Here is a 25,926-nt window from a genome sequence, read left to right on the forward strand (position 1 = left end):
TAGTATATAAAATTATGGTAAATGGAGGTGGCTACAGAATAACTTATTCTGTAGCTGGCTACTGAATAGCCTCTCCCTATATATATATATATATATATATATAGGGAGAGGCTATTCAGTAGCCAGCTACAGAATAAGTTATTCTGTAGCCACCTCCATTTACCATAATTTTATATACTAATTTACGATAATGTCAATATATATTTACTATAGTTGGGTTACTATAACACACAGGAATATTTACCATAACGTTATAGTAAACCACTTAGTAAGGAGTTACTATAATCTCATAAATTAACATAGTAATTATCGTAACTCAAGGTGGCTACAGAATAAGTTATTTTGTAGCCAGCTATAGAGTAGTAGTTATATATATATATATATATATATATATATATATATATATATATATATATATATATATATATATATATATATATATATATATATATATATATATATATATATAGAACTACTATCATGTAGCTGGCTACAGAATAACTTATTCTGTAGCCACTTTGAGTTACGATAATTACTATGTTATTTTACGAGATTATAGTAACTCCTTACTAAGTGGTTTAATATAACGTTATGGTAAATATCCCTATGTGTTATAGTAACCCAACTATCGTAAATATGTATTGACATTATAGTAAATTAGTATATAAAATTATAGTAAATGGAGGTGGCTACAGAATAACTTATTTTGTAGCCGGCTACTGAATAGCCTCTCCCTATATATATATATATATATATATATATATATATATATATATATATATATATATATATATATATATATATATATATATACGTGGGCCCCACCAGGAGGGGACAAAGAGGCTGAGACACCACACAAGACGACGACGACGACGACGACTTGGACGACGACTTGAACCCCATCCCATAGGCTAAACACGGAACATCCGGGCTGGCTAGCTTGGCATTGGCTATCCCAGATCAGATCCCACCCCGCAGCACCGCCGTGTGCGGTGTGCCCCCGCAACCTGTGCACTCACGCTCCTCCGCGTGCGCGCGACTGCGCGGCATGTTACCCAGTCTTGTTTGTTTCCCGCTGTTAGGCGCTAGAACTCAGACGGTCCCCCGCACATCGCATGCATACGCATTGTTCAAGGTTCGTCCGCCACTCTTCCTCCTCCTTTGGCCACCACAGCACAGCAGGTCTTAAGTCCACGCCTCCGATCCGCTGGTAGAGAACAACGCTTGTATTGGTCCCATAGCCGCGCTCCAAACGGCGCCATCGATCTGTCTCAGGTGGGACCGCAATTACGCCCATTACATCCAGCTGCGCCGTGTGCGTGCACAGTTGTTCATCGACTCCGGTGAGCTAGCCACCATCCCCTCGACGACGTCCACACCTTATTATTACCAAGGCCGGACGCTGGTAGTAGCTAGGGACCTAATATAACCACCAGCTACTTCTTGTTTTTTGCAGCCTACCGCATAGCATAGCCCGAGAGCTCATGCTCCAGAACGACGGAGGGGATTCTCCGCTACCGCCGCAGATCTGGGTCGCCTAGCCGTTCTGGTGCGTTGTCACACGACCGTGATTCACAAGGTGAGCTTCTCTATTAGGCCCTCCCCCTCCCGCGCCGCGAGTGTTTGATTGTTAGTTGGCCGCCGTGCGCTGCCATATCATCGTATGGCCGTGGCCGGCGAAACTCTGGCTGCCTTTGCGCACCTGGCAGCCATGCTTTAATTTGCTCCTCTTCTCTACCCATGTCCCATGGGTCACCACATCTTAGGCCACTTCCCAAGCTAAGGGCACCCGCAACGGGCGTTAGATGTACCGAGAGTCGATACATACATCGTCTTTTCACGCAAGGTATGGGGTTCATCGACGTTCCTGCCTCTCCTCCCGTCTCTCTACTTTCCTCTGTTTACCATGGACTCGAGCAGGATCTAGATCCATTGCTACAGGCGCGATCGTCGGCCCGGGCGGAGCTCGGACACCGTGCGCCACCGCTTGAGGAAACGCGGCCGTCAGTGAGGGCTGCAGGACCTAGGCCACCGCGTAATGCTAGGTGAGGAGGAAGAAGAGGGGTTACAACTCCTGGCAAGGGTGGGCAGGCCAGGTGCAGCGCCTACCGCCGGCCGCCAGGCAATCTAGACACAGACCTTGGCATGGCTCCCGTCGCTGGCCGCGAACAAGTTTGGGCACAGGCATGGCCCCCGCCGACGGTAGCTGGCTGGCACCTTCCACGCGACTTGGTCATGAGAATTGGGGAGGAGAACGATGGAAGCTAGAAGAAGATATATAGAATATGGGGGAAAATCTCTTCTCTGCACCTAAAAACGTATACGATCCGATTACAAAGACTACCGAGTACGTATGCTATCCGGCCACGTTCCTACCTAACGCTTGCGTTTGATATGTGGTCATCTCACGTTAATATGTTATACTCAAACGAGCTTTAAATATTATAAAAATCTTATATGCAGGACGATATATTACTTCCAACACAATTACGTTTCAACATAGCCAGGACAAGATTTGGTAGAATTAGTATAATGAACACGGTTGTTAAGGTATGAAATAAGAGTTTCAATTCCATATCGAAACTTGAATATTTGGTCAACAACGATAATTGTGTAAAAATGGATTGTTCTGAACATTCAAAACATAAATTATCGTCGTATTATTTCGTTCCCGTGTAACGCACCGGCATGATTCTAGTAATAATAAAATAGACATAATAGGTGAGACCCATAGTAATGTTACGCAAAGTCTAACTTGTTTGGGAGTCTGATATTTATCCTAAAAACCCTTGTAAATTACAGCTCCTAATATTTTTCCAACTCAATCTAGAATTAACCGTTTGGATGGCCGTTGACCCTAATTATATTACATCCGGTTTGAGGCAAAACCGTCGGATTAAAACAATCTCCTCACCACGTCTGTAAAAAATACGATAACTATCGTGGCCTCCTCCCTCCCGCTCGCTTCGTCTCGCGTCATTGAGAGAAGCCTGCTGCGGCGGCGGCGAAGGTAGCAACTAGCACAATAACAGCAGCGAGGTCTCCTCCTCCCGGCGCTGGCGGCATCACGGCCTTGGCCTCCTCGTCCACCCACCCCGAGCATCGTCAGTTCGTCACTCATCCGGCACATGCGCGAGATCGAGACCGTGAGACCCGCCACACCCGGTTGCGCCGCCGCGTGAACCCGTGGCCGCGGGGGCGGAGGCAGAGTATTCCGGCGCGTTCTTTAGCCGGCTGGTGCCTCGTGAGGCTGCCGGAGCGGGAGCTCTATGGCGCGTCTGTCCCGCCGTCCCGGCGGACATGGCATCGGTGGCCCAGGGCGTAGTCCCTGTGGTGGCGGCGGAGTATTGAGTTTGGATTGAACAACGGGGCCAGGAGGTACGTAGGAGACTATCCATTGATGAAGCTCAGCTTTCATTCGAATTATGTGCAGATCGAATACTTGCGTTTGGATATTGATTTCACAATCCCTTCTCGCGAAGTACAGACTTGGCTACTGCGTCTGCATTCTTTTTTTTTCCAGGGTTGAGAAATAATTCATATGAACCAAACACAATTTTCCAAGGGAAAAGATTTACAAGAGGTTTGTTGTGCACATGAAAATACAATCGGAAGTCATTTCCAGGTGAAAAGAATCACAAGGCTATACCAAACATGCCCAATCTTTTGCACTCTCTATAAATGAGTTGGTACTGACATGCTAACTGTCGTGGGTATCCTAATTGGAGTTTTACTTTTATCTGCATTTAAGAAAGCACCATACATGCATATATTTGCTGACACGGCAACATCGAGAAGAAATGAGTTTTGACTCGCTTTATAACTTTAATTAATTGCCTATTTAGTAGAGCTCCGGCTCCCGCTAAAATAGCTTTAGTTATGGCTTTACCTGTAGAGCTGATTCACTTGAGGAGCTGAACCTGTTTTTCGAACTGTTTGGTAAAACAGCTTCTCCTTCTCATAAAAAAAGATGAAAGGTCCAAAATACCTTTATTTTTCTTTTCCTTTTTTTTCTCTCCTTTTTTTCTCTTTATTTATTCTCTCTCTCTACCTTATCACCAATACGGCAATGCATGCAGACCCGCCTGACGCCTGCCTTATCCTTACTCTCTCCCGTGGCCTCCTGTTCCTATTCCCCACGCCTCCGAGGACCGAGCCACGAGCGGCAGCTTGCCGAAGTAGCCCGAGCACGTGCGGCTGACCGGGGGCGCTCGAGCACGCACCCGTGGCCGCGAAGGCCAACGCCACGCCGCCTCCGCTCCTCCCCAGGCTGATGTCGCTCCGTGCCCAAGCGCAAAGAAGAAGGCAGGGGCATCCACGGCCAAATACGCCATGGGCCCACGTGCACCTAACAAGGAGCCGGTGGGAGCTCAATTTTTTGGCTCCAACGACGTGCTTGGGGTGTGAGAGCGCAAATCACACGGCTCTTTCGTCGGAGCTAGTGCCTTCTGACCCGTTTGGCACTCGGAGCGTAAAAATTAAACAGCTCCGGGAGCCATACCAAACGGCCCCTAAATGAGTCATGAAGTTAAATATTATATCGAGGTTATAAAATAAAATGAACCTAGTCCTCAACGGTTGTTGTTTCAGCCAGATATCATTGTATTATTTTAGCTGATTTGACAATTTTAGAAAAAACATAACGAAATCTTGGGCCGACAACAGGGTTTTTTATTTTGTTATTAAAAATTTTTTGGCCACACCCACAATTCGCGAAATTCGGCTTATTTTTTTCCAATTCTTTTAGAGACTCAAACATGAAGTATGATTTTCTAAATTTATATCTATTGATGAGTAGAAGAATATGCAACATAAACAATAGAAAATATGAGTCTAAAGTTATATAAAACATGTATTAGTCTAATATGAAAATTTGGACTTTTCTTTTAGCCACCTAAATTACTGAAACTTCACCGAAATTTCGACCCCGCTTGAGAATGACCTAGTATAATAACTACCTCGCAATGCGGTTTATGCAATTATATGACTAGCATGCTATTCAATTCTTAGCATAGCTTCCATACTCTCTTCATCGGTTTTTCATTCTCATGTTCTTGCTCTCAAATCAATGTCTTCATTAGCACTTTATAGCGAGTTGCCATATGTTTGTTCAACTATGAGTAACGACTTAACTGTCACGCAAAGTTTTGCTTTATGGCTTAAGGCCAGTTTGATAGGGCTATGGCTATTATTAAATGGATCCAGCTCCCGGTAGAGTTGAAGTTGTTCTAGAAAATGTTTAGCAAAAACAACTCTAGGAACGGTCTTGTTATAATTTGTACCAATTTTACGAGAAGTCGGGAGAAGCCATCTTTTTATGGCTCCATACTCCCGGTAGAAAAATGGCTCTAATTCCTCCGGATTTCTTATCTGGAGCAGTTTCTTGGATGACCGTTTGGCAGAGCCTTGGCAAGAACCAGAGCCATAGCTACTCTATAGAAGCCCTTCGTCGATGTTTTATACCAAGGGTATCCTTTTGACTATTAAATTTAGCATCGCGCAAAAAGGCTTCACATGGACTAGCACTCAGAGACTCATGATTTATACTAACGTCCCCTACGTCCAGTGGATGGTGTTTGCTTGTGTTTTTGAGTATAACAGCTCGATGATTACAGTAAGGGTTACAAACTAAGGACGAAAAAAAGAGCTACACTATTTCTAAAAAAATCGAGGGCCCTCGTCCAGAGAGGGTGCCTTGTGTGTATAACCAAAGGATTGAGCACGGATGTAAAGAGAGAAAAGAGAGATCTGCACACGTAGTAGGTGGCTTCGAATTCCCCTTGGGCAGGCTTGCTGATGTGAGAAGAGATCGTTACAATAGGTGGAATAGTATCGCAAAGCCTAGGCATATTCCCAAGAACTCGTTGCACCTACAAACTAGTAAAGATCATCTCAAAAAGTTCCCCTCAAATATTTTCAAGAAAATCACTAAAAGAGGCTTAAAATGAGAAGTTTTTTGAGTTTGGTACATTGGAGATAAGTGTTGGGCTTCAAGCCACGAATTGAACCAGTTCCATGGCTACCAAAACACTCCAAAACAAGTCTATAACCCAGCCAAAACAGCAGAGAGGAAGTCACACAAAAATGGCTTTGAAAATCACTGAAAAAGGTAAAACTTTAGATTTGTATATTGCCGTGGGGTCGAAACTGCGGCAAGCATTGTTGTTCGTCGGGTGTCAGTGAGTGTGAGTTCTCCAGTGGCTCGGGTTGACTCAAGAACATGAAAGAACTCAAAGATCACACAAGGGACGCAGAGGTTTATCCTGGTTCGGGCTATCGGGGCCCTACGTCCAGTAGTTTGATGATTTTTGTATTCAAGAGCATCCAAATCGGGGCGTTACAACAGAGTGTAAGAGAGAGATTTGGCAGGGATCGCTCGGTGCTGATCCTAGGTTCGTCGGCGATGAGGTCTCCCCGTCGTCGGAGAGGAGGAAGACGATGGAAAGGGTGGAGGAAGTCTCGTTACTCCTCTCGGGGTGGCTCTGCTCTCGGTGTAGAGCATGAGTTATTCTAGTGAGCACTCGAATGATCTATTATGTTCTGTTCTGTTCATACTCCTCCTCTGTAGGATCCGACCTCCCCTTATATATCGAGGTAGGTCATGTACATGGCAGTTTGGGGGAGTCCAATCTATGGTCTACATACGTCGGAGTCCAGGAGGGCCTTGCAGCGGCGTGGTTGGACCTTGGTGTTGTTGTGGAGTCGAAGAAGCCCTAGGCGTCACCCGGCTACTCAGTTCTGACACGCTGAGTGTCAGGCTCTGTCGGCTTGGACTAGCCCTCCACTAGGTGCACCTTCTGGAGGCTTCATTGGTGGCGAAGGCGTCCAACTTGAGGGGCTGACGAGTGGGCCCCAGTGCCCCCGAGCCCCTAAAGCCAGTGGAGGCGTTTTGTCCCCTTATGTCACGCCCCATGTGTGACCCTGTCGGAGGAGTGATTGACAGCGCTATGCCCATCATGCTATGCTGGGGAGCCCCCCGAATCTTGGGTGCTTGGGGCGCTTGCTTCCAGCCCGGGCCTTGGCTAGCACTGAAGGCCAGGGCAAAGGATCGGGCTCAGACTCCTGTCGATCGGGAGCCTGAGGCTCGGATGATCCCCCGAGCCCCGAGCAGAGGCAAAGGGTGCACTCAGGCTCGGCCCAATCATTGGCCAGAAGATGCGTGCGAGCACACCTAAGGGGTGTAGCCCCGTGCCCCCGGGCGATCCTAGAGGGATCGGTCAGGAACCTCTTACCTCAAGTGTTTAACATACCCCTATGTTAGGATCTCGTCATATGGCATAGTAGCGCATGAATTTGATCCTTAGAATAACCCAAGATATATGATTGGAAGCCACTTCTAGTAGATCTCAAAGCTATGGTTGGAAAAAAGCTCAAACAAAGAGCATGTCTGCTATCTCTCTCTCTGTCTAAGCCTAAGCAAAACTCTCAACCTCACAAATGAGAATCTAATAATACCCAAATACTTAGGCTCACAAGTAGCCATCTCCCATATATGTAGGCACTTGGCTATTTTCCAAGTTTCCCTTACATGAAACACTCACCCATGTACCCCCTAGGGGTGAATCCATCCAAATTTGGACATGAAGCCATCCCAACTTCGCTTCGTCTCGATGCAAGCTTCGAGATGCCACCACGTATCTGTTGATCCGTCATTACCCAATTTTGAGGACCAAAAGTTCAAACCCGTCGCCACTATACCACAACATACCTTTGCCGACACTTTTTATAGTGGACAAAGGGTACCTTTCCCGACAGATAACCTCTCGCGAAAGGTTTTGCCGACAGTTTAAAAACAGTCGCGCTAGAAGCAGTCGGCAAAACTTTCGCCGACAGTTAAAGGAATCGCCGACACTTTTTGTGTTGCCAAATGGTGGACCTACGCCGACAGTTGAACCCTCTGCCGACAGTTAAGACCTATGCCGATAGTTTGAACCTTTCCCGACAGTTTGTGTGTTGGCGAAACCATTTTCAAGGTATTTTGTGAATCATGCCCTGTCCAAAAAACTGTACTGCAGATATAGATATAAATACAATTTGAATAAGTTGACAAATCCACTGTTATTCATATAGAAGGCATCACATTGAACAGATTCACTTAATTTCACAGAAATAATATATCAGATCTTCCATACATACACCAGCTATATATATATATATAGCAGGTCAAGTGATAATGATCATAGTACATAGACCAGTCTTCCATACATATACAGGTCCAAGATATAGATTAGTCACTAGGAGACATATACTACAGTCTTGTACTAACTGGTTATGGATAAAGCTAAGAGCTCAATAGATCATGACTTGGGCACAAAAGTGGCATTCAACGCTTCCATCTCTTTGGCCTACACGATAGTAGGTGCAAACAAAAGAAAAGAACTGAAATTTATGTCTTCCTGCAACAATTCTCGGACGCTTGTTGCCACTCCAAAATACTTGAACACCAATTTGGTGCACATATGGTTGCTGCCACTCAAGAGAACATGTAACAGCTCTTTGATCGAACCTCAAAAGGTTGCCAATCCAAAATACTTGCAACACCACATAGCTTAAGTACCTAATATGAAAATGAAAAGGCGAAATATCAATGAAATGTGCTCTATATCATTAACTCTTGCTTTGTTATTGGGTGCAAATAGTGAAAAAAATACTAGATGTGCTATCAACTATTTAGTGACATAGGCCCATTATATAATTCCATTCAATCTAGTTAGCAATGACATGCTAACTACAAAGCAGCGAGCTATTGATGGATGAATGGAAAATCATGGTTGCTGCTTGCCTCCACTAGCAGCAATGCATACGGAGGTACCTAGTAGCATTTACTCTCTTCTACACTATAGCTGGATAGCTTCTATTGAACCGAGGAGCAACCAATAAGCTAAGGGCAGCTACCACATTAAACAATATAGACACATGGATCAGTATTACTTTGTGACAACTTTTTAAAGAGGAAAGTTATCACATTTGATTCATATTCTATCATGACAACCACAATCTAAAAGTTTGGGATTTGTTGTGTTAAACAAACTAGAACCTTGTAAGAAAGTTCAGTTTTTTCAGCAAACAGTATCTATGAATTGGAGGGTATGAATCATATCATAAGTTCATAACAAGCTCTAAATATGTATTGATCCTTATAACATATGTAAAGCTGGTAATGGTGTGAAATCCGATCTGAACCCACCCCCAACCATTAGTGATGATCTTAACCTTAAAAACCAACCCAGCCCACCAATTGGATTGTTCCAACCACACCAACCCAGTCCACTATGCTATTTGAACCCAGACCTGTGTGCAGGCTGAGCTTGCTGCCTACGCTTGCAGCAGCCAGCAGGCAAACTCATCGTTGCATCTTTAGACTACGCCTGCAGTTCTTGCCGTCCATGGTGCACAGTAAAATACAAAAGCTACTGCAGCATAGATAGCTGAAATTTCGTAAGGCAATTTTAGAGTTGTGCTGCAACGTATCAAAGAAGGACATACTTATGATTAAATCTGAAATTTCCTAAGGGCATACTCTTGTGACTTAAGGACGTCAGTGCTGCCGGCGGCAAGGGACAGTTTTAGATTAAAGCAGATCTGAGCAACTAATTTCAACAGGCAGTAAATTCTTGTACGTGACATTCTTGTTTTGATTAGTGGTTTGGTCTCACTAATCAAAACAAGAATGCCACGTACAAGAATTTACTAAACTAGTCAAAATGACATCATTTCACCTAAAGAAACAGAGGAAACTGAAACTGAGTGCGAACTGAGTGCTTCTGAATCTGATGATGAGCTATTTAACTGAAGAAAAAATATGCAGCAGTACTGATAAGACAGTAGTCTATACTAGATTGTAATGCTGGTATTTTGTACCAGTTCTTAGGATTTTCAGAGTCATACCTTATAACTAATCATTGCATTACTCAAACAATTGCAAATAAGACTCTTGACTAATTATAATTAACCTCGCCTCGCAAACAGACATTTTAAGGAAGACTTCAATATGTCCAATTACTACATGTACATAGCAAGATAAACTAATGAAAAACTTCATATAAAATCAACTACCCAGATCCCAACAAATTCTGAAAAAAGGTTTGACTTTTAGACCCTCCACTGGCATACCATGTTATATAGCACCGGCAATATTTCAAAAAATCCATTCTGCATTCAATCTTCAGCGTAATTCCTGCAAATAGACATTTGCAAAACACAAAGCACATCTAACAGAGAGTGCACATCTGTTGGAGCAAAACCACATACTAAAGAGGGTGTATTTGACGGCAGATCGAATATCTCACCTTGGAGTTGGATTCGTTCCAAGATCACAGCCGCCAAGATCTCCGGTGCTGGTCACAGCAGCACGCTCAAACCGACGGGAAAGGATCAAGAACACGCAGCTAGAATCGTTCCTCGTTCAAGAACATGGGAGGAATTGTCCGTACCTGGGTCGGTCGCCGATGGTGGAGAATCCAAGCCTACGGAAGGAGGAGCCGACACCCCAGATCGAATGGTGAGGGACGGAGGCGAGCCGAGCTCACCATTGCCGCCGTTGTGCCACCACAGATCACACACAACCTACAATTATGTGCTAAATACAGAGACAAAGTTCATAAGAAAAGAAAAACATACCAATCAAGCAATGACACTAGAAGAGCAGATGAAGACTAGAAGGCCAACTTGTTCGTGCTACCTGTAGATAATATTACCAACGCTAATTAATCACACAAGACAATACAAATAAGTCAAAAACCTAAGCACAAGCAAACTTACTTCCAAGCTACAGTTGGTGATGACTTGTGTAGAAAGAAAAATCAAAGACTTGAATCCTTTAATGCTTCCTTATTGAATATTTTGTAACATGCACAAGAAAGAAAGAAATACTCAGATCTGATTTTTTTGCAACAAGGAGACATGTATGCATTTCAATAGTTCCAAGACTAACTTATAATTTCAGTTGCAGCTTAAAGCTCAATTGATTCCATTCTCTGTCTTTTTATATAAAACAGTCACAACATGTTTTTTTTGCATAAAGGACCAAAGTAAAAAGACTATGAATTCCCATCAGTGTGAACTTTGCCTTCATATACTAGAAATAAGTTGCAGATCCAACATTAGAAAACTTACATGCAAATTGATGGATTCTCTTGTGTACAAGATCTTGAATCCTGTTGGTTCCTCTGTAAAATCAACTAAAGCAGTAAACATCACATCGAAATCGAGCTGAATATGTTCCTTCTCCAAAGAGGGGAAGAGAGCGGATCTAGACTGAATGAAAGTTTGACAAGAGAAGTAACCCAAACCTTGAATCTTTCAGCCTTTCTCACCTTCGTCTACTCCTTTCTACAACCAAGAAAAAATACAAGAAAGTAAGCTACGCCGAAACCTAGCACGTAGGGGAATAGGGATGAGAGGAAGGGGATGCGGAGATGATGCACCTAGATGCGGAGGGGAATGGGGATGCGGCGGCGGCACCGCTTTTTGCTAGCCGGCGGTGGGCTAGGGCGACAGCGGGCTTGGGAGGCGGCGGGCTTGGGGGAGGCGGGCTTGGGAGGCGGCGGGCTAGGGTGATGGGGGGCTAGGGACTGGGGTGGTGGTGTCATTGGATTCAGCGACGGGGGCCTAGGGAGGGGGGCTACGGGGCTCCAGCCAGGGAGTTCGGCTACGGCGGGATTGGGAGACGGCGGCAGTGGCTACTGACGGCACCTAGCCCGTGGAGCCCTCCTACGGTGCCCGGTGGAGGAGCCCTCCTGGCCGGTGGCGCGCTGAGTCGGGATCTGCTAGTGGCGGGCGGCGTCGGTCTCTGCTGGCTGCGGGTTTTTTCCCCCGAGTCGCATGAGTAGGAGAGATGAATGGGGATGGGTTCTGAGGTAGCCTGTTTTAGTGGGCTCAACATTTAGCATTTTAGCTCCTGCGCACACCTCTCTTTTGGTGCGTGGTGTGCCGCCCAACACTATCATCTTATTTGCTTCGGCGCATAGCCTTCGATGACACTTTGACAATGGTTTGCTTAGGCTACAACGATAATTTGTTTGTCTTAAAACTTTCGCCGACACTTTTTAGGTTGGAAGGACAAATGCCGACACATAACGTGTAGCCTTACACTATTATTGGTGACAGTTAAGGTGACCCTAAAAAAGGTATATCATTGCCGACACTTTATGTGTTGTCAAAAGCCTAGTTTCACCAACACATAACTGTAGGGAAAAGTAGGTTATGGTGTAGTGCGCCAATGGTTTTGAAACCCAAACCACATATCCATCCATGCCTACTTTTGAGGCCCAACCAACAAAACCTCCTTCGATGGTTTTGAGGACCAAACTACCAAACCATCCACCCTCAGTTTTGTGAAACAAATTGCCAAACTCTCATGCACGTCTCGCTAGGCATGACTAACCGATGTCAACGTGTATCTGACCTTCATGTCCTTGGTTGTACGATCCACTAAGTGCTCGTGACACCTGCCCATGACTTGGTCCCATCTCACCCTTCACTCAGTTGATGTTGTCTCCATGACCCATGTACTTTTGCTCTTCATGTGCCCACACACAATCTATTCGCCGGCCTCTAGTCCTTTCAGTCCTAGACTTCTCATCCACCCTTCACCGCTCCCGGTCCATCATGCATGAACTCCGCACTTGACCTTCTCCATCGACATCGACCGTCTTGGCATGCCCAACACCTACACACTCACAAGTCAAGAAACATGTTGCGCAATACACATGACATAACTTGACATGACACCTCCAGTTAGCCATAAGTATAATCAAGCACATATTAAAAATGAACTCAACCAGGAAAACATCATGTGTTTCATAAACCGGACTAATGAATTTATACGATTGTCGTGCTACTCTAGGAAGACGATGGTAGCATCCAATAGACATGAAGATTTATACTGGTTCAGACCGAAGCCCTACGTCCAATCTCAGAGATGATCGAGTGCATGTTCCTCACTTGAATGCTCTGAAGTTCTTACAATGGGGGGTGCAAGAATGGTGAAAGAGGTGGTGGAACCTATGCTAGGCGAGGGGCTGACCGAAGTGAAGCTTCAGAGCCCTACTACTATGGTGAAAGAATGGAATGGTAGAGGATGTGTATGAGTAGGGGACTCAGAATGTCTGGAAAGGGTGCCCTGGCTGCCCGTATATAGAGTTTGGGGCTAGGGCGCATATAAAGCAATAGGTTCTCCCGACTGAAGGGTCATGAGCCTGAGCGAGGTCCTAGCTAACTTGGCTTGCAAGCTACGTCTATCGAGGTGCATCCGAGCGTGGCTGTCATCATGGTCTTGTGGCCACGTCATGGCATGGTGTGGCGTGGTGCTACTATGCCGATCATGGAGGCACTGTAGGCACGATGGTAGTTCGCCAGCCGTCCTGTGCGACGTGGTCTTCGTCATCATCTCCTGGTTTCCTAGGACGTTGTACAGGAGTTGGTGGCTGCCTCCGGGTCATTGGTTGCCTTGTTGTCTTGAGGAGCGGGGGGGGGGGGGTGCATGATCCCCATCATTGGGGTCGTGGTTTCCGCCAGCTTGGATGGCCTCTGAGTCGAGGCCATCGCTGTGGATCCCGTCCCATAGTGGGCAGGATCGTACTCTTGTCTCGTCGGCCCGTATCTGGCCAGTGGTCATTGTACCTATTGTCACCGCTTTGGGCGGTATTGTCTTGTCTGTGCGGCGTGGCACAGGGATGACGTCTGACCGGACCGAGGTCAGAGCAGGCACGCTTGACTGGGCTCGACCTCTCTCCGTTCCTTCCAGGGGTCGTGATAGGGGAGAGGTCGTGCGCCTTTCTAGGGCCATGTAGCTAAGGCACGAAGGAGGGGTCGTGGCTGACCCGGCCTTAGCATTCGGCTTGGTTCGCCTGGCTTAGTTGGGCCTTGGTCGTTCGGGCCTTCGCTAACTGATGTGTTATGGGCCGCTCGCCTGCTAACTAATCGGTGCCTTGAGACACCCCGGGGTTATAACCCCGACACATCAAATCTCATAATTATTGCATCAACATTCATCACGAATAGGATTTAGGGTTAAGAGTTTAGGGTTAAGGGCTAATTGAAGGGACCGTAACCCCTAAGAGGAAGTGAATTAGCTTTTCTAAAAATCTATACTTATAAAACTACGGCCTCTAATTTCCACCTAGTTAAAATCTATGCAATAAAACAAATAATCTAGATGTGCAACTAAGGTTTTGCTAGGTGAGTTGCTATCTCTACCGTAAAAGAGTTATGCAACTTAGGTTCCAATCCTATCAACTAGCCAAGCAAGCTAAACTAAAAATGTAAGCATACAACCTAGGTACACAAATAAAATACGGAAGCTTAAATGAGATGGAGATGCAATCCTATCAACTAGCCTAGCAGTGATCTAACTAGCCTAAGCACTTCGTAAAGTACCTACACTAATCACTAAGTAATATTTGAACACTATGTTTGGCAAGAGCTCTAAAATGAAGCAACAACTCCCTAGATAGGTTTCCCAACTCCTCGACTTCACAGTGGGCCGGTTTGGGGGTATATATTGCCTCCCACCTCCAATATAGTTGTTGGGCCATTCTGCCCATGCCAACAGAACCTGATGATCCAACCACCCTGCATGGTGGTCCGATCGTGAGGTCAGTGCAACAGTCTATAGCGCGCCCGTGGTCATTGGTGCCTCACTGACCCCACTAGTCAGCCTCTTGTCCTGGCGGTCCACCCGCACTATCTGGCGGTTCCACCATGAGCCGCCCTAATGGCTCCTCAGCGCCGGCAACAGTCACGTGTAGCCGAGGACCCATCCTATCAGCCTCACATCCCGACGGTCCTACTGCCCAGGTTGGTGGTCCAACCGCTGAATAGTGTTGGTGCTTGATTCGACGGCCTCCACACTGCCATCATCGGACCAGTCCAGTTTCGTGGTGGTCCGGCAGCCTGCAGGGCTGGTCCAACCATGAGGAACCAGCAGCAGTCCAGCTCCTTGTCTACACCTTCTTCACGTCTTTTGTTCCGGACATTTTCATATTTGTGTCTTGGACTCATATTTATTTTTAGGTCTTCAACAAAGATTCTAGTGTCTTGCTAAAGGTATTGATCATTCGGATCGCGACTCTGCTTTGGTCAAAGTCCACTTTGCATCCTGTTGAACTAGACCCTGTATACTGGCAAAAATTGTTAGTCCAAATGGTCATGTTGATCATCAAACACCAAAATCAAACTTAATGACCCATGGGGTTCATTTTTCTTGCAATCTTCCCCTTTTAGGTGATTGATGACAACATGACCAAAGCAAGCTGATAATATATACCAGTTGAAAATAAACACTCTACTTACTAGGATGCAATGCAAGAGCAGGACCATATGATACTAATAGATATCATTTGAAGTATAAAGAAATACTTATCTTGCCCTTGTCATTGTATATATACATGCCACCTTATGATGCCTTATGGACTTAAATCTCCCCCTAACTCCATAATCCACTTCCTATCTTTCTTGGACCATCTCCCAAAATGAAATTCTGCACCATTCAATACCACTTAAAATTTTTTGAAGTTGATTTTAATTTGGTATTTATTATTGGTTATACTTGCTTTTGGTTCCTCAAGCTCTCTCCCTTTGGAATCATACACCAAAAAGGAAGACATTAATAACACAAGGGAGGGTCAAGTTTTGTGATCCTTTATATGTGGAAAAGAATTGATCACAAAAACTTAACTCTCATATTACATAGACTATGCTCCCCCTAAGTGTATGCATCATATGGTGGATGTCAAAATATATGCATAACTGACTAATTAAAGCACAAAGGGAGTTTATTAAATTTGCATAACATCTGCTATTATAATAGATAACCTAAACAAACCGTTCAATTTATGTTCAGTATATACCTATCCTATCATTATTATTAAAAATAAACCAAATATTTCTTCTATACTACCAACATATATTATTAAAAAATTAAATAATCATAAAGCACGCACATACTTTCCAAATATCAACTTGTACCAGTATTAATTAATATATAAAAGATATATTGAAGTGTATTATATGTATGTGTCTATCTCTACGACTAAAACATTCGTATTATCAACATCTACCCGGCAGGACCAAAACACTCATGCGATCCATATCCGGCAGTCAAATAATCATCGCATCTCATGCAATCCATATCCGGCAGGCAAATAATCACCGCATGGAGGCACTGGAAGGCAAGTAAATAAAATAGAATAAAACTCACGAAATCACCGGCAGGCAAATAATCGCCGCAAATAATAACATCTCATTCAATTTATGTTGCACTCGTTGCAACACATACGGGCACTCATCTAGTAATATAAATATATATGTATCGTGCCACCATGCTGATCAGTATACATGCATGTTTGAGAAACAGATCTGATATTTATTTATTTTTCTATAAATTCCAAAATTCTGAATTGACAATTATCTGATATATATTTATTTATGCAGTGAAATTTTGATTTTGTCATTTAAGATTGAAAGAGATACTTTGCCCTTCCTTGCAGGCCCCTCATCGATTCAACCATTGCCAAGACAATAATCAATCCAGAAAGAGTTAGACAGGCATGGTGATCGCGGTTAGCGCGATCTCAGGTGTGTTGGACTCCCTCCCGCTGCTGCTCCAGCAGCTAGAGCAGCAGTCGTTCGCCCTCTCTGGCCTCGACCATCAGTCCATCGGTCGCCTCAAGGACGAGGTAGAGCTCATCCGCGGTGCATTTGAGCAGTACTCGACCCTCGAGAACCCTACGGAGTTCACGAGGCAGTGGGCGCAGAAGGTCAGAGAGGTGGCCTTCGGCATAGAGGAATCCATCGACCGATACATCAACGGAGTGGGTGATGCGGGCAACAACGTCGCCTCCGGTGGTATCGCTGGTACCCTGTCACGTCTCGCGGGCAACTTGGTTGGCAAGATTAAGCTGGGCCCTGCTCATCGCAGGAGCATCTCTGACGAGCTCAAGCTCCAACTGGAACGCCTACATGTGCAGTTCCTGGAGAAGCCAACCATCATGTCGACCACCACGGCGCAGCCCGATTTGTATTCACCGCGGACAACGGCGACCAACACAGATCTCCAGCTTGCCAGCAGGCCCCCATTGGTTGGCATGTATTATGCAAGAGAGGAGGTGACCGCAATGGTGCTGGACGGGGACTCTGCAGCGGGTATTAAGGTGATCTCCATCGTCGGCATGCCTGGCGCAGGAAAGACGACTCTTGCCAAGGAGGTCTACTGTGAGATCGGAGAACACTTCCAACACCGGGCTTTTGTCTCTGTGGGACGGAGTCCCGATGCTTTGTGTAAGATTCTTCAGGGTCTACTATCCGATGTTGCAGACGGAAACGACAGGGTACTGTACCAGGACGCGATCAACATGGATGAACTCAAACTGAAAGCTATCATCAGAGACAGACTGCAGCATAAGAGGTATGCCTGAACACATCACTTAAATTTACGATAGTCCATCAATCCGTGCTCTTACACGGGCTACTTAATTTTAGGAGATAGAAGTATTAACTATTATATGATAATATCCCTTACTAATAAGAATTAGTTATATTTTTCTCTCATTTATTTTCTAAAACAATAGATATAATATATAGTATGTGTGTCTATTCAGTTGTGATAACCTAATATGTTTTTTCATCTGTATTCATATGTTTTTTTTTTCTTAACGCGATACATATGTGTATCTTCAATACATTTAGTTAAAAACTTAGGTCAGTTTTTTCGTAGATATAAATTTTTATTTTCAATTTTTAATCATAAAAATTGCAACAGATGTTTTATCCACAAGTTAAGTTGAAGCTTTTGTGCTTGTTTTATCCTTTTATTAACTCTCTTCTTTTTACCTTTTAAAAAATAAAAGATTAGATCATAGATGACACTCTTTAAGTACTATGATGGCAAGCAGTCGTTGGAAACCTGCATCACATCGGTTAAGATCGATGCTAGACCTTAAGTGAGATTTAAGATGAGGAAGCAGTGCTAAACTCAAGGGGATATTAATATTTAAACCTTATAATAATGACTATTTACACTAAAGGAATCTCAAAGGCCATGAAGATATAGCCACCTTTAATATGCACTAACCTCTTCCACTTCTCAAGATGTTTGAATTTTTGTTATCAAGGAACTAATGTCTAGTAATGGTATACTATCAATATAGGTATGTCAAATATTTTAGTTAAAATATATAAATATATCTAAAGTAACATAACATATATATTTATGTTCATGTATGCATGTATACTTGATATGCGTGATAGCACAATATTTATATTTATATTTAATGAAATTTTACTGTATTAATATTAATATAAGTGGGAAACATATAAGGGGTTATGTAGATTATCTATCATAATAACATGTCGGTAACAAATGTAAACTTACATTTACTTAGGGCATGTTTGGTTCCACTCCTCTAAACTTTAGAGCTGAAGTCTTCAAACATTTGGTCTAAAGTTAGCTCTAAACGTTTTAGCCCACCTCATATTAGAACTTTAGATCTGAAAATTGTGCTAAAGTGCTCTAAAGATTTTAAAGCTCTATGGTTTAGAGGAGTGGATCCAAACAGGCTCTTAAATCATGTTGCATGTAGGTGGACAATTTAAATATAGATTCATGGGTGGCTTTATGTTGTTTTACACTTCCATAGAACAAGGTAATTATTTAAGTGATATAATAAATTTAATGGGTATTATGAATGGTATTAGAGTTCACCGAATTGATAGTCTGATGTTTCTAGTTTTATATCAGAATTCCCAAAACCTATCTTTTTTTATTTCCCAACAAGTTTCATGAAGATTGACGTAGAAGCTTCACTGGGACCTTTAATTAAGAACTTTTAGGATTTATCTTTTTACTATGATATTTATTTAGTTGAAATCTGAGCTTAAGTTATATAAGCTCTTATTGCATCACTTTCTGTATCATGAATCTATATTTTGAATTTAAACTTTTAATCTAGCTGTAGCAATTTTTCCAAAACACATGTTAAGTTGAAACTCTAGTCTTGTCCTATCCTTTATTCAAATTTTTTTATTTATATTTTATTAGAAAACATTCTAGATCTCAGGCTATAACACAAATAGTCATTTCAGCTTGCATCACGTCACTCAAAATTTGTTATATCAACAAACTTTTGTAGTAGTGTTGTTTTATTAAACATAGAGTTTCTTAAAATTTAATTACTAATATTAATGTGACATAAATTTTCTGTCAAACGTATAAACTTATTTAAAATAACAACTTTAAAATTTTATTATCACAGAGTATTAATATAATATAAAGTGAATTGTTAGTGTCATGCTATGTGGTTTGTTGATGGTATATTTTTTTGCACTTGATAAGCTATCAGAATAAATATTTATCCTCAGGTATAGATGTTTACTTGGTCTACATGATGAAATATGGCATTATGTTTACTTTTAACATAATAGTGGTAGAAGTGTGTAATTTAGAAATACATATAGTGTACTTTATGGGTAGTGAATTAGTTTTTGTAATAGCCTATATTAGTATTTGCATGTGGGTTTTAGAGATACTTTTGTTTTTTTTTTGTCATGGGTGATGTGGATAATTTAGATATAATTAAAAATATGTTACTTTCTATCATCTTTCATTTTAACACATGTGTAATTTACATTAAAAGCTGACGGCGATGAAGGTTCTCATCACTACAGAATATATGGAAAATTTAAACTTTATTCCTTTTCCATATATTCAAAGTCACCGTTTTTAACATTTTTCCATATATAAGCAGGTATTTATTTGTACTTGATGATTTATGGAGTACGGAAGCATGGCAAGAAGTATGGTCCTGTTTCCCGAAGAACAACCTTGGGAGCAGAATAGTGACGACAACAAGAATTGAGGGTGTTGCAAAGGCTTGCTGTTCCAGTCACAGTGACTGTGTTTTCAGGATTCCTCTTCTTAATGAAAGTGATTCAGAAACACTATTCTATGGAATGACTTTTGGCTCCAAGAACGATTGCCCTCCAGGTCTGAGAGATGCTTCCATGCATATTTTGAGAAAATGCAATGGCTTGCCCCTAGCCATTGTTAATATTGCCGCAGCCTTGAACAAGACATCCCCAGCTTCTGCACTGAAGGATTTTGAAATGGACTCACAACCCAACAAGTCGACGTACCTACATGGAATGAAGGAAATATTTGATCAGAGTTACAACGATATTCCGCCACAACTCAAGACATGTCTTTTGTACCTAAGCATATTCCCAGAGAAGCGCGAGATCAGAAGGCAGCGATTGATAAGGCGATGGATTGCAGAAGGATTTATTGATGAAGAGCATGGGGTAGACAAGGAAGAAACAGCCAAGAATTACTTCGATGAGCTTATCAACAGGAATCTGATCCAGCCAGTGCAAGTAGACTATGATGGCAACGCAAGGAGTTGCAGAGTTCACCCAGCAATGCTCGATTTCATTGTGTGCAGGTCCATGGAAGAGAACTTTGTGACTCTGGTACATCCTGGTGCTGGTGGACGACGACAAGATGATCACACACCCAGTAGCAACAGCGCCATTCGCTGGCTATCCGTGCAGTGCAAAGCTAATAATGAGGAGGATCAAGGGCATGGCACGGCAGCACAGACGAAGGGATCCGCGGGCCTATCACATACCCGGTCACTCAGTGTATTCGGTGAAGTTGGTGCCATGCCCCAGCTTAAAAAGATGGAGATGCTGCGTGTTCTGGACCTGGAAGACTGTCAGGGTTCACTGGACCCATCCATTGACGTGCTCCCCATGTTGTTTCTGCTGAGATACTTGAGCCTCAGGGGCACTGATGTCAGTAGGCTCCCACCCAAAATTGGTTCGCTCCGTCACTTAGAAACGATTGACATAAGATCCACAAGGATACAAGAGTTGCCTCCGAGTATCGTCGACCTGCACAACCTAGTGCACTTGCTTGCCGGGATGATCTCATTGCCTCGTGGGGTGGGGAAGCTGACGGCGCTTCGGACTCTGTCGTTTGCTGATATCATGAAGAGCACTGCCAGTGCCGTGCAGGAGCTTGCTGATCTCACAAACCTGATGGAGCTCGCCATCTTTTGCTCCCAAGAATATAAAGTTAATAACCTGCTCACCGTCCTCCAGAAACTCGCAGGTCACCGACTCCGTTCTCTGATTGTTGCCAGCAGCAGTGGTTTCTGGATGGAGTCATTGCACTCCTTGCCTACTCCTCCACGGTATTCGCTTCAACGGTTCAAGATAGACGGACTCAACGACGCCATCCCAAAGTTGGTTGCGAGCAGCTGTGTTAACCTCGTCGAGATGGACATCAACTTCCAGGAACTTAGCGCAGAAGGCCTCAGTGTCCTCGAAAGCATAGACAGCCTACTGCGGCTCTGTTTATGTATCGTCTCCGTGGAACAAGAGCAACTTACCTTCCGCGGGTTCCCAGGCCTCAAGGAGCTGTGCTTCCGGTGCAGAAATTTGCCATCGTTAAGCTTCAGCGCTGGTTCCTTGCCAATGCTCCAACAGCTCGAGCTAAACTTCCAGGAGTGCTCTTCGTCTTCGTCACAAGAACCGAGTGTGTCTGGGGTCGAGTATTTGCCAAGCCTGATGCAGGCTGTCGTCGCCTTCCCTCGCGAGGATGTAGGCACCAAGGTTGTAGCTGATGTCAGGAAAGCTGCACTGGTGCACCCTAAACATCCCCATGTTGTTGTGAAAACCGGCAAGGAAGTTTCTTCAGTAGGCGATACTGAATTCGAAGAGCTCCATCGACTATCATCCCATACGGTAAACTGCCCTGCTTCAGTAAATTAAATAACTTCTTATAAGCGTAACTTTGCTATGTGCAAAAAAATACTGAACTAGCCATGTTCATTGTATTGCAGAATTATATAATACTATATCTTGCAGTGACTGACCGAAGGCTCCTAAAACCGTACCTTCATGTTAGTCCTTAGATGACGACATGCCAGAAAAAACAAAATCCTAAACAACCACAAAACAAATATCTGACTATCGATTTTGTGTAGATTTAATTAACGTTGGCAAGAAGAGATTTTATCTAATTTACTTCTGAATCACGTAATCCGCCATATCCTAATTCTGCATCTAATTAAACTATCAATATCTATTGTTATGAAAAATAACTAGAGTAGCTCCATAAATCTACACATAATAAATTATCCACCTTTGACATTATGAAAAATAACCTCTAAATTTCCATATGCTTAAATTACTCACAAATGCTATTATGGAAAATAATACAAAGAACCATTAAATCTAAATCTAGATTATCTTTTTTTGTGAATATATCTAGATTATCAATGTCGGCTATTGTTAAAATAAGTAACATAATCATCTAATTTTGTATCTAAATTACTTGCCGTTGTTAACCGTGAAAGAACCTCAATGGGCTGGCAACAAAAAATGATGGCACATTTTTTTTAAAAAAAATGAAGGCAAATCAATAGTTATTTTAAGTCAAAGTCTCAATATTTAGTAGTGGACATAAGAAGGTTAAGAGATACTACATCTTTTCAAATTGTTATAGGTTTTATTTACATTTGTCCTAGGTCACATTTCTCTAGTTTTGACTAAATTTGTAGAAAAATGCACAAACATCTACAACATCAAACAAAATTCATTAGACACCATAAAGTATATTTGATATTGTAGATGACATTTTTAGGAGCAGTCTAGTTTTGGCCATATCATCGGAGTTTTCTTTTGCTCATTAAACTCAAAAAACTAGAGACCTTTGGCGGTTTAACCGTGTAAAATGAACATTCTTGGCCACCACACATCCCTTTGTCGTTAGTATTCACTGGTTTTGACCACCACGCTAGATCTATCACCATGACTTCTAAACGACTATACCCTTTCCTCAGTGTCATTCTCTCTTCCTCTTTAGATAACTAGGACCACTGCCTGATCCAGTATGTTCGTTCCCTTGAAGATTACCTGCAAGAGAGAGTTAGTATTTGTTTTGTTAAAAACAATATCATTTCTACTTAATCGCAATGTCCAGTACATCATCACCACACCCACTATTACTTGTCTTTTTAGTCTTGGAGGAAAGCTTTCTAACTAAGAACCAAATAAGGACTGCACTTTTTTGTGGTTGTAGATTAAAATGATGAACAAAGAATTCCACCTCATCCTTGCAATTTGACAATCAAAAAATAAATGTTGGATTGTTTCTTCTAAACCACAGAAATTTAGTGTCACCCCCCCACCCCCTCTTCAGCAAGTTATCTTTTGTAGAACCACACCTCTTTTTAGCTACCAAAGAAAAATCTTTACCTTTAAAGGTTATTAGCCCTCTAGAACAATTTCTCTTTGTTCATGATATCTCTATACAAAGACGAGCCAAATAAAAACAAACTTGTTCTCATTTAATGTAGTAGGAAAAAGTTTAGACACTAAGCTAAGCCAATCCTCCAATTTTTTCTAGTTAATGCCCTTCTAAATGAGATGTTCAATGGGGGTGTACTTAGCATACTAGCCACACTAACACCCTTTCTTCTCACAATTCTATAAAGAGCCAAGAACTTTAACTTTAAAGGTTTCTGGCCAACCAAAATCTTCCCAAAATCTAGTTTGGAGCCCACTATTGATTTTGAATTTTCCTTTTTTCGAAGAAGAGATTTTTGACATTCATAAGTCTTGCCCAAAAGTGGGAATAACTCGGCTATTTTGTCACTTTAGATAAACATTTGTTTTTCTAATATTTCCTTTTCAGAACACCTTGCCAAAGACCATCTTCATTCATAAACTTGAAAAACCATTTAGAAAGGAGACAAGAATTTTGAACTTCCAAGGTCAAAATGCCTAGACCACTAATACACCTCGGTTCACAAAGGATGCTCCACCTGGCAAGTATATATTTCTTCTTATGATCATCACCTTGTTAGAAAAATCTGGATCTATAATAATCCAACCTTTTAAGTACTACTTTAGGAATCACAAAAAAAGGACAACCTAAGCATAGGAAAACTAGATAAAGACCAAGTTAATTTACACCAACCTGCCTCCAACCAACAATAGCTTACCCTTCTAGCTACTAAGCTTTTTTTGGAATCACTCTTCTACTAACGTCCCATCCTTATTCAAAAACCTATGAAAGTGCATTGGTATTCCTAAGTAACAAAAGGGGAAGTTTCCTTCCTTGCACCCAAATAACTCCACCAAATCCTTACTCCTTAGCTTAGCTAATCCAAAGCAAAACAACCCACTCTTATGGAAGTTGATTTTTAGGTCGGACAACTTTTCAAAAGCACATAATACCAATTTCAACTTCTTAGCTCCCCAATGTCATTGTCTATGAAGAGTATAGTTTCATCTGCATATTGTAGAATAAAAAACTTGTCACCAACCAAATTCGGCCACGAAGCCCTGGATTGAGCATTGTTTCTTGCTCTTGAAACAAGAATCTCCAACATAGCAGCTACTACGTTAAAAAGGATAGGTGATAGAGGATCTCCTTGCCTATGTCCTTTCGTAATATGAAAATAATGGCCTCTATATTTCATCATTTACTTTATCGGTTATACATGTCCTCTATAATCAATTCAAACCACCAACACTAGACAGGCGAGAAGCCCTTCATTCTCAAGGTTTGCTGCCAATTTACCTTATCATACGCCTTCTAAAATCTATTTTTAGTACAATACCAACCTTTTTCCTCTTACGTATTTCATGAATTGTTTCAAGTAACACCACTAGTCCTTACAAGATATTTCTTCAAGGCAAAAAGGCCGTTTGCAAAGGTCTCACCACTCTATCGACTATACATGCATGTCAGTCTGTTAGCCAAGACTTTTGTAAAAAAAAAAGCTTAAAATTAACATTGAGAATACAAAGTGGTCTATATTGTTGTATCTGCTTTACTTCCTTCTACTCCGGTATTAGAGCAATGGTACCAAAATTCAGGCTAAAATGATGAAAGCTTACAGTTATGGAATTCTTTAAACATGGCCATAAAACTTTGTTGGGAATCCATCAGGACCCAGTGTCTCTCTTACTTCCTTCTTCGTAAAGTCACCAACCAGCATGCTATTTTCTACTTCAGTAACCTGAGGGATATCTTATATTTATGACTCATCGAAAGAAAAATCATTTCTCTATGACGATCCAAATAGCTCTTCATAATACTTTGTGATGAAATTCTTCAAGTTTTTCTTCCTCCTATTCTAAACAAATTATTTTCTTGTCTTGCTGTTAACCACTATCTAAAAATATTTGTGTTTTTATCCCCTTGCAAGAACTTTCTGGTTTTTACCCTTTGAAACCACCTAGTCTCTTCTTCTCGAAGAAGATGAGCAATTCTATCTCGAACAATTTGTTTAAGATCAAGTTTATGTTGACTAAGAAGCTGAGATTTGCTTTCTTGTCTTGTTTTTTCTTTCTTATAACTTCCACTCAAATTCTTAGCCCATCCGCTTAGGAAGTACCACAGCCTTCTAATTTTATTTTGCCATTCTGCATAGACGTGGATCCTTTTTTCTCACTCTTCCAAATCTTTGCCATTGTGTAAAAAACCCCTCATGTAAAATCCAATCAAGTTCAAATTTAAACATAGGTTGACTGTCAACTTTGTTCCTTACAGTGCATAGTAACAATGGCATATGATCAGAAATTTCTCTATTCAAGGAATCAACTGTGACTAGTGAATTTTTTTGCTCTCATACCCTACTAGCTAAGATTATATCCATTTTTTTCAAAAGTTGGCACATTTCTAGAACTAGTATATTTGCCCGTGCTAACGCTACGGGCCACATTAAGAACAAACTTAGTTGGTGTTTATTCAGAAAATAGAACAATTAAGCAAATGCATCAATTCCTGTCCCTCAAGAGCAGGCCAAGTTAATTGTTTAGGCATCCCATATCTCTTGGTCAAGTGTGAATATTAGAGCTTTCAGCTGAATAAAAACTTTTTTCAACAAATAGATCATTGGTTCTTAAACCGTT

At 42.3% G+C, this 25,926-nt stretch overlaps 1 protein-coding gene across 4 annotated transcripts in view; it reads left to right on the plus strand.

Annotated features, from left to right (window-relative positions):
* The first annotated feature begins 960 nt into the window (after positions 1–960).
* Positions 961–25,926, plus strand: part of LOC136456019 (disease resistance protein Pik-2-like) — a 29,159-nt gene continuing 4,193 nt past the window's right edge. For 2 of the 4 annotated variants that reach the window (XM_066455777.1, XM_066455780.1), the window contains exons 1-4: positions 961–1,343; positions 1,457–1,579; positions 16,491–17,407; positions 19,746–21,744. In XM_066455777.1, coding sequence (XP_066311874.1) covers positions 16,551–17,407; positions 19,746–21,744 — 2,856 coding nt within the window. In that variant the 5' untranslated portion in view covers positions 961–1,343; positions 1,457–1,579; positions 16,491–16,550. Of the gene's footprint in view, positions 1,344–1,456; positions 1,580–2,956; positions 3,379–16,490; positions 17,408–19,745; positions 21,745–25,926 lie in introns of those variants that run through there. The other 2 variants (XM_066455778.1, XM_066455779.1) reach the window with 2 other exon arrangements.

Source organism: Miscanthus floridulus, chromosome 6, assembly GCF_019320115.1.
Source record: "Miscanthus floridulus cultivar M001 chromosome 6, ASM1932011v1, whole genome shotgun sequence".
In the NCBI taxonomy this organism is placed as follows: Eukaryota; Viridiplantae; Streptophyta; class Magnoliopsida; order Poales; family Poaceae; genus Miscanthus; species Miscanthus floridulus.